This window comes from Halichoerus grypus, chromosome 9 (genome assembly GCF_964656455.1).
Source record: "Halichoerus grypus chromosome 9, mHalGry1.hap1.1, whole genome shotgun sequence".
Taxonomy (NCBI): Eukaryota; Metazoa; Chordata; class Mammalia; order Carnivora; family Phocidae; genus Halichoerus; species Halichoerus grypus.
This window is the reverse complement of record NC_135720.1, coordinates 84,538,277-84,548,103: the sequence shown is the minus strand read 5'-3', so window position 1 is coordinate 84,548,103 and position 9,827 is coordinate 84,538,277. Positions and strand designations below refer to the sequence as shown.

The 9,827-nt window shown below is 38.5% G+C and overlaps 1 protein-coding gene across 1 annotated transcript in view; it reads left to right on the top strand.

Moving 5' to 3' along the window:
- Positions 1 to 6,299: 6,299 nt before the first annotated feature.
- FAM135A (family with sequence similarity 135 member A) overlaps positions 6,300 to 9,827 on the top strand; it is a 128,822-nt gene continuing 125,294 nt past the window's right edge. Inside the window, exon 1 of the mRNA XM_078055161.1 lies at positions 6,300 to 6,549. Within this exon, the coding sequence (XP_077911287.1) occupies positions 6,458 to 6,549 (92 nt within the window). The 5' untranslated portion in view covers positions 6,300 to 6,457. The remainder of the gene's footprint in view (positions 6,550 to 9,827) is intronic.

Sequence of the window (9,827 nt, the reverse complement as noted above, 5' to 3'; positions counted from 1 at the left end):
ATATATATTCAATGGAATATTATGCAGCCATCAAAAAAATGAAATCTTGCCATTTGCAACAACGTGGCTAGAACTAGAGGGTATTATGCTAAGTGAAATAAGTCAAGCAGAGAAAGAAAAGTATCATATGATTTTTGATATGAGGAATTTGAGAAACAAGACAGAGGATCATAGGGGAAGAGAGGGAAAAATGAAACAAGACAAAACCAGAGAGGGAGACAAATCATAAGAGGCTCTTAATCTCAGGGAACAAACTGAGGGTTGCTGGAGTGGAGGGGGGTGGGAGGGATGGAGTGGCTGGGTGATGGACATTGGGGAGAGTATGTACTATGGTGAGTGCTGTGAATTGTGTAAAACTGATGAATCACAGACCTGTATCTCTGAAACAAATAATATACATTATATGTTAATAAAAAAAATTTTTTTTTAAAGTTTCTGCAAAAAGAAATCACCCAGAAGGTAACTATTTACTCAGCTCTCAGATCACTTTAGGTTGCATTTGTTTATAAAGAGATTGGGGAGGGGGGAGTGGTTTAAGTAGCTTTTAAAGACATAATGGAAATAATGAATGAGATTCGAATTTCCTAATACAAATCTTTCCTTTTTCTGTACCCAAGATAAATTTGGCAACTGCTACATATTTCAATTAAATTGAAGGATAAATAAATTTGGTAGTTGACCATGGCAGAAATAAAGCATAATGATAACTTTAATATAGAAAAAGTGATTTTAGTTTTTTCCCTTTTCTGCTGCATTCCCACCAATATTTCTAATGTAAAATCTAAGAAGTGAAAAGAAGAGTTTTTGCTGCTGAAGAGATTTAAAAATATGTGAAGTTAATTTTGCATTCACTATAGATGTCTGCAAATTGACACGGAGATTAGAGTTGTATGTCTGTTTGTTGAGAGGGACTTGAGCATGATTATGGATGCTTCTTGTTATAAGGTCAATTGCTCTGTTAATCTATCATTACTTCTCATTATCCCTGCCAGTGACAGGAACAATCAGAAATGCATACTTTTTTTTGGGTAAAATATCTTTTTAATAATCAGTATCACATCTTCATGAAGCTTTTAATTATTATACCCATCTTACAGATCAGGAAGCTAGAGAAGAAAGTTATACAAAAGTATAAGGTAATAGATATTAGAAAGATTTTGAATTTTTGACTATGTGCTCAATTCATGAAGTTACCAGTATGGCTGTGAGGTTCTCAACTTAGGTGAATCTGGGGGGAGGAGAGTAATTAGAAACTAGAAGGTTGGGAGAGCAATGGAGCTCTGTGTGATTGGGGAAAGGGGAACAGGATGAGTCTAGTTTGAGATACGTTGAGTAAGAGGAGTCAGTAGTACAGTGATAAGGTCTGATATGTGATGAGGTCTGATATGAAGCAGAAGCTATCTTAGTGGAGTTGGCTTAAAGATCAGTATTCAAGATAAGAATGCCTGAGTCATCAGAAAAATGAGATTTTTGCCCTAATATGTTTGCTATCACAGATCAAATGGTAACTAGTATAAATATTATTTTAAAAAACACGTTAAGCTTCAAGCATATAAGGAAGAGAATAATGCAGAAATCATTTCATTACTATTACTTGATACTAGATAATTATACTTTATAGGAATGATTCAGTGGGATGGTGGTGGGAGGAATGTCTGCTGTCTGACAGATTCTCTCTGAATGATCCAAGCAGACATTCTGTCTGGGAAATCCAGATGATCTGAGTTGCAACTCAAAAGTCACTGCCTGACTGCTCCTTTCACATTGTATAAAGAAACTTTTTGCAGTTTAATCAGTTATGTAGCTATCAGGTTTCTTTTTTTCTGTAATATCATTATTAAAGACTATGGTATAAGCATTTTAAAAACTATTTCACATAGACTGAACTTTTTTTTTCTTGAATACATTCACCAGGTTCAAATTCAGAAGAATACACGATAAAAAGTCTCCTTTCCTCCCTTCACCAAGCGCTCCAGGCTCCAAGTTTCCCTCTCAGAAGCAACCAACTTATAAGTTTTTTTTAAAACTTATGAGTTTTTAAAAAAGAAGAAAAAAACCTTTTTTTTTTTTTGATCATTTGCTGTTACATTATGGAAGAAAAAATTGGTAACTGAGTTTTATATGATGGTTCCTCCAGAAAGACCATGGCTATTAAGTCATGAAATAATGTTACAACATTAAGTTATGAAGTAATACATTTGCCTTTATGGTTTATAGCTGTTAATAACCCACGAAGGAAGTTCTGTAATGAAACTTTGTTTTGCCCCATCTCATATTTGTTGTTAAAATTATATAACTTTTAATAAACTTACCCTGGAGTACTACGGGCACTCACTCAAGCTACAAATGATAAATCTATACATAGAGACAAGAGTGACTGCCCCAGAAGGGGAGCTATTATTTTTTTAATATTATAATACTCTAGTTAGAGAATACTCCAATTCTTATCAAACATAAAAAATAAAAAATATTTTTAAAGGAATTCAGAATTCCTTGTATAAAATGCCCAAAAGAATATTTCTAGGAAAGAGTGGAATAATTTTGACTATATCTTTTTTTTAATTTAAAATTTTGAAGTTGATAGTGACCTATTGAAAACAATAAGAATATTTTAAAGATCATAAATCCCATTAAGGAAAATTTTAAGCAAATTCACTATTTGCTTAATGAATTAATATCTAGCAATAGACAAATATAGACATATTTCCATGAGGCTATTTCCAAATTTACAATATTTATTTCTTTTCATCTTAGTCTTTAGCTGAGCGAATATTGTGCAACTTTGTAGGGGAGAGATAACCTGATCTTCAGTTTAAGAGAATACTCCAGTTAGAAGAGTTAAATAAAGATTCAAAAACATTCTATGCCAAAGTTAAATTATGTAAACTCACTATAGGATAGAAAGTATTCCAAACCTTGCATCCTTTGAGTATACATGACTTGGATAGAAAATAACGCATATAACATAAGACTTAGTTTAATGTACATTAAATGGGACACAAAAAGTCTGATTCAAAACCTGGGGAGACAAATGGGAAGTAAATTTAGAATCATAAGGTTTCTAAAGGACCTTCAAACACTATAATCTGATTCTCTTTTAATAAAGATTTTTATTTATTTATTTGACAGAGAGACATAGCGAGAGCAGAAACACAAGCAGGGGGAGTGGGAGAGGGAGAAGCAGGTTCCCCGCAGAGCAGGGAGCCTGATGTGGGGCTCGATCCCAGGACCCTGGGATTATAACCTGAGCCGAAGGCAGACCGTTAATGACTGAGTCACCCAGGCGCCCCAATCTGAATCTCTTTTTTATCTAGAGAAAACCAGGACCTAGAGAGGTTAAGAGACTCTCAAGATTACACAGTATACTGCAGAATCTAGAACTTGAACCCAGATAATTTGACAATTAGATCAATGCATTCTCTAATAGCCTGAATGTCAGGAGATATAATTTTTCTAATTTTCTTTAAGAGATTATTTTATATTCTTCTATTGATGAATAATTTCCAGGAAGTCTTGTCTAAATCTCCAGGTTAAATGCTCCTTTTCTGGGCTCTCAAACAATAGGTGCTTACCCCAATTTTAACTCTTTAGTACAATTTATTGTCATTTGAGTTGCCTATCTCCCCCTACCAATTTGTAAATTCCCTGAGCATTGGGAATGACTCTTAATCTTCATTGTACCCTAGTCACTAGTACAGTGTTTGACACACTCTGAATAGGTAATCAAAAATACTAGTTGAATTGATCCTTCCTTGAAATCCTTCAAAGGCTCACCATGGTCAGACCTTTGCCTACTTCTCTAACCTCACATCCTCAAATTGTGGCATCAAATTGCTTTGTTTTAGTTCTGTGCAAAGATAGTTTCTTATTGCTTAGTTTTGTTCAAGCAATCTCTTTCCCTCTTTATCTCGCCCCCTCCACATACACACATGCCCACACACACACACACACCCCTCCCACTTTATTAACTCTCTGGAATCATTTTCTCTCGGAAGTCTTTCCTGACTCATGACCTTTCGCAGCCTAAGTTAAATTAATGCTCCTCCTCTGAGCTCCAGTAGTTCCCTGGGCACCTATCTCTACACTACACACATTACATCATAAAGGAATTATGCAAACACTCCACCCAAGTTCTGTTCTATTCATGTTGGTATCCTCCAAAATTAGTACACTGTCTGGCACGTAGATGATTTAAAAATGTGATTTGAATAAAAAGAACACGTAACAGAGAAGAAATCTTGGCACAAGGTATATTTTAGGAAGGGCATAGATGTGGAAATGCAAATAATGGGATATTTCATATATTTTTTTAAGAGACAGAAAAGATTTTTAAAAAGCCTTTCAGTTTTGAGGCTATGAATTAAAATCACAAAACAAAGAATAAAGGTCCTTATGAGAAAGATATTAAAGTGGTATTTGGCTATTTTATTTTATTTTATTTTTTTTTTAAAGATTTTATTTATTTATTTGACAAAGAGAGAGACAGCGAGAGAGGGAACACAAGCAGGGGGAGTGGGAGAGGGAGAAGCAGGCCTCCCACCGAGCAGGGAGCCCGATGCGGGGCTCGATCCCGGGACCCTGAGATCATGACCTGAGCCGAAGGCAGTTGCTTAACCAACTGAGCCACCCAGGCGCCCCTTGGCTATTTCAAAAAAGACAGAGATTAGGAACCAGGAAAGCAGATCATTCATGCAAATGCTAACACACTGGTTATCATAGGATAACATGGCATTCACAGTCATGTTAAAGATACATAATAAGATGAAGAAAAACCAGAGGTTATATTATATTCAAAACTCGTCCCTCAAATGACCTAGGCTACAAGGCATCATCATTACAGATGGTCCCTTACTTAGGAGGGTTTGACTTAAGACTTCTGTCTTTACCATGGTGACAAGTGATAAGCATTCAATAGAAACGAAACTTCAAATTTTGAATTTTGGTCTTTTTTCAGGTTAGCAAAACGTAGTATGATATTCTGTCATGATATTGGGCAGAGGGAGCGAATCACAACTCCCACTCAACCATGCAATCCTGAAAGTAAACAACCAATACACTTACAACCATTCTCTTTTTCAATTTCAGTACAGTATTCAAGAAATTACATGAGATACTTAACACTGTATTATAAAATAGTCTTTGTGTTAGATGATTTTGCCCAACTGCAGGCTAATGTAAGTATTCTGAGCACATTTAAAGGAGCCTAGGCTAGGCTATGCTCTGTAGGTTAGATGTATTTCCTGCATTTTCGACTACAGTATTTTCAATTTATGATGGGTTTATAAGGTCATAACTGTCGTAAGTCACGGAAGAGCTATATTCCCAAATAAGTATACAAACCCTTTTCTTTTGAATTCATTCTTATCCTGGTAAAGTATACTTATAAAATGTACCATTTTAAACATTTTTTTAAGTACAGTTCAGGGCCATTAAGTACACTAATAGTTGTACAACCATCGACACTATCCATTCTCCTACTTCACTTTTAACACACACTACAGCCACAATTCCCTTTTTTCCATTAACTTTGCCTTAGTAACACTGAACTTCATGCACTACAAAAGGTTCTGCTGGATTAGATTCAGAAGCTGGGATGAAGAAGTAAATCACTGAAGGATTATCCTTCACGGGCTATCCAATTCATCGGCTTCTTTTAATGGAATTTCAAAGCTAAAGATCGCTTCATCGCCTCCCTCCCGCCTTTGTGGGCATCAGTAAGCTAGCAGTAACCATAGCAGCATCCACGTCTCTCCAAAAATGCAAGGAGTCCCTAAAAGCAGCAGTCTCGAGCCAGCGCGGAACTCCCGCAGCTTCCTTTCCTACTGCGAAAGGTGAGTAGCGCAGGGACTGGGATCCTTTATCCGGGACCGCAGCCAAGAGGTCAAGAAGGCAGAAGAATAAAGAACAATGTGAGAAACAGAGCTGAAGTCTTAGCACTCCCTCCTTTTGCCCTCCTCCGGTACCCTCCTCTTCAGCATAAAATACAGAGAGCCTCTTAACTTGTTTCTTTAAACTCCTAGCCCGACCCTTCTACGGGTACTCGCGCTTTTTATTGACGCAAAACTCCCGTTCTCGCGAGAACTTGGGAGAGCGAGGCGAAAAGAGTGGACAAATCTCTTGAAATCTCAGTTGGCGCTGGAGCTAGAGCGGCGGTTGAGCGGCTTGGAACGAGGGGGAGGGGCGGGGCGCAGCGCCTGGAAGGGGCGGGGCCTAACCTTAGAGAGGGGAGGGAACAGGGAGGAGTGGGGAGGGGAGAGAAGGCCGGGGGCGGGGCCGCGGGGCCTGAGACCTGTTGATCGCAGGTAGCTCTGGCTGGCCGGGGTTCCCTCGGGACTGGGGTGACTGCGCATGCTCGCTGGCCGTTTCGGGCCAGTAGCCGAGCGGCGGTGACGAACCGGCTCCTCTGCTGCGGTGGTTGCGGTTGCTGCGATGGCGATGTGAGGGGGCCCGGGGCGGGATGGTGCTGACCCGGGCAGGGCCGTCTTTTTCCAGCGGGACAACGAGCTCCTCCGTCCGACAGGCGGTGGAGGAGGCCGAGCCGGGCGAAAGGTAAGCCCCTAACTGTCCTATCCGTCTCCCTCGGCTCCCTACACCCAAGACCCCTCCCTGTTTCCCACGGGCCCGGCAGGAAGCGGCCTCCTTCTCCTTGTCCCCGCTCGCCCGCTCCGGCCCTTCACCCAGCTGCTCCCGGTCGGAACCCGGCCCCGGGCCCGCTGAAGGTCGGTGGGGACGGCTGGGCAGAGTGCCCTCCAGGTGGCGAGGAGCCACGGCGTCCAGCTCGCCGGGTGCTCCCTGCTGCCCCTGCCCCTGCGGCGTGTCCCTCGGCCGGCTCTTCCTGAACCTCACTCCTCCTGTACCCAGACGTCGCCTGCCCTTCGCGGTCAGCTCCGTCCTCGCCGCTCTGTCCTCCCTTTACCCCACTTTCGTGGTTATGCTCTTTCATCCCCTCCTCCCACGTGCCCTTTCGCTCCGCTGGTCTCCCTGTTGAGGCAGTGTATCCTTTTGCTCCCCTTAATTTCTTCCATCTCACTGTGCATCCCTAGTTTGGCTCCTCTTCCCGACTCTCCTTACCCTCACCGACCAAGTTTGCCTCTATTAATTTCTTTCTTGGCTTTCATCTTTCCTCGTTTCAACACTTCGTCTTCGTTCTCTTTTGTGAGTTTCTGATGTGTTTGCTTTAACATCGGTTTGCGCTGGAGTTCATTCTATGCTCCACTTTACCTTCGCAGGCCCTCACTGCCTTAATCTTTAGCTGTCTTTTGGTACCCTGTTTCACGGCTTTCCGTTTAATGGCTCCTGCCCTCCCCGCCCCCCCGTCCTTTTCCATTATGATCCTATTTCCAGTATCTAATCTTGGGTACTTTTTTTTTTCCCTCTAAAACTGTTTTGTTTGTTTGTTTGTTTTTGAGGGTTTTTGTTTTTTGTGTTTTTTTGCTTTTGCATAGATCGAGACTCTTTAATCTGTTTAACTTTGCATTAAATCTTTGAAGAGTTCAGTCTCCTGCTTTCTGTGTAAGCTAGGTATCCACTCAATATTCTTAGTTCATCTTCCAATTTAATCAAATCTCTTCATCTTTTTTCTTCCCTGACTGGGAATATTATCAAAAGAGTGACAGTAGCAATAAACCTCTTACATTTACTGAATGAACCTTTAATTTTTAAGGATTATGTTTACCTTAAGTGTCAGAAGAAGCAATTTGAGTATACACTTGATGAAAATATAAAGGGTTAAGATTTGTTAAAGGCTGATCTACAAACATAAGGTTAAATTTGGAAATTTTATTGCCCTTCAATAAATACTGTTGTCCAAGAGCTAATCTTAAATGAAATTTAATAAATTTTATTTTATGAAATTCATTATTTGATGTTTTATTTACTATTGCAAATGATTGCATCATTTTCCTGAGGGTCTCTGTTCTCTTTAATAAATGCATATAATTTCTACTAATTTAAGAATAGATTTACTGTGCCTACTGAATGAAAAATTTGTGAGAACAGAAGTATTAAATTTTTGGATTGGGGAAAAGAACTTTATAACCAGTGTCGGGCCCCCCCTTTTCATTTACATAAAACCTCTGTACAGTATTTTATTTTGAAGGCGTCTGCTGAAGCAGATACTTTCAGTGAAGTTTGCCTTTATTCTAGGGTTGAAGATCAACTGGATTATGTATTTCGTTCTGGAATCTCAAAGCAGTCCACAAACAGTAAATTCTTCATTACGTTGTCTATGTCAGGTAGGAATTAATTTTTTCTGTTTCTGTTGTACAGAAGGGAAATACCAAGGCAAAAAAGTGTAGTTTCTTATTCAAATTGATATTAGAGATAAAAGTGGAGGGAAGTACAGTTTAAGATCCAGTGTCTTTAAGCCACACCTCTTTTGGAAGAACCAGCAATTGTGTATGGTAGGAGGTGATGAACTCCTCAACTTTTAAGATTTTTTAAAAATGATTTTTCCAATGCAAATAGAGATAACTGCTGCTTCTGAAGGAAGCTTTCCCACCTTTCAAAGGCAAGTCTTTATTTTTAGGTAATAATTCATTAAAAAAAATAAAAACAAATTCTTGTTAGTATTTTTTTTTTTTTTTAGTGTGTTGATTCTGTGCTCCGAGAAATTAAGAATTTGTGGTGGACAGCAGGCACAGAATTTGATGTCAGAAGATCTAACTCTTATGATGACTCATGACATTAAATTGTAGAAGCCACTTAACCTCTATAGCTAATTGTCTCTACCTGTAATAAGTGGGTGAAAAAGATGGCCACCCAGTAATCTTTCAATAGCAAAATAAGCCTTATTTAAACATGCATAGGGCCACCAGAGACAAAAATTGCTATATAAATACTTTATTTCTATCTGTTTTAGACTGTGTAAGTGTATCATTGGTTAAATTCCAGATCAAACTGGAATTTAGATTTCTAATTTAATTTTAGACTTCTGTGAAAAATCTAGTAAAATGCTGGTGAACTCTGTTCTAGGTTATATTAATGTTCATATACAATGAAGCAGATGCTGTAGCATCCAGTATATAGAATTAAAATGCCCTTTGCCAGGATTTGACACTGAAAAGAGATGTAAGAGTTATTCATACATCTTTGGTTACCTTCATAATTTTCTGTTGTCTTATATTTTAGCTTTGTTTAATGTAAGTATAGACCCTTGACAGTGGGCATTGTTTAGGGATTAGGAGGGCAAGGATTTCCTTTGCTTTGATTCTATGTTTTGAGGGAAAACTGCTTAAAAGTGAGTTTTGTGATGCATACATGTGTATATTTAAGTGAATGGATGGAGATGGGAGCATGTAGGTTTGAAATGAGTAATGCGTTTTTTGTTTTTCTTTTCCTCAAGTTATTTGTCAGGAAGTAAGTTTAGAAATGAATAAAAATAAGAAGCAGAATGGTGATACCAAAAAACCAAACAAACAAACAAAAAAACCCTTAATGAACCCAATGATTTTTTAGAAAAGTTATAAAGCACAAGTTGTTAGACAGCTCTAGATTTTTCAGAAGGAATAGAGTGAGACAGCTCCACAGTGGGTTTCACCATTTTAACAAGTACATACTTAGTTATAATGTGCTAAATTTAATAAAAATTAGCCTCTTTTTTCTTAACAGGAATATAGAGGTGTCAGGCATATTAGACCAGATTATACCAGATCTCTCCTTATTTTGATGAAACAATCTTTATGAACTATCTCTCAACCAAAACAACATTCTTAGAAAATTATAGTGTATTCCTTTCATGGGATTAGGTCTCTTTAGACCGTCCATAATATAGCAAGTATTTCTAAATTATATTGTCAATATGGAAGTCTGTAATTGATAGTATTATG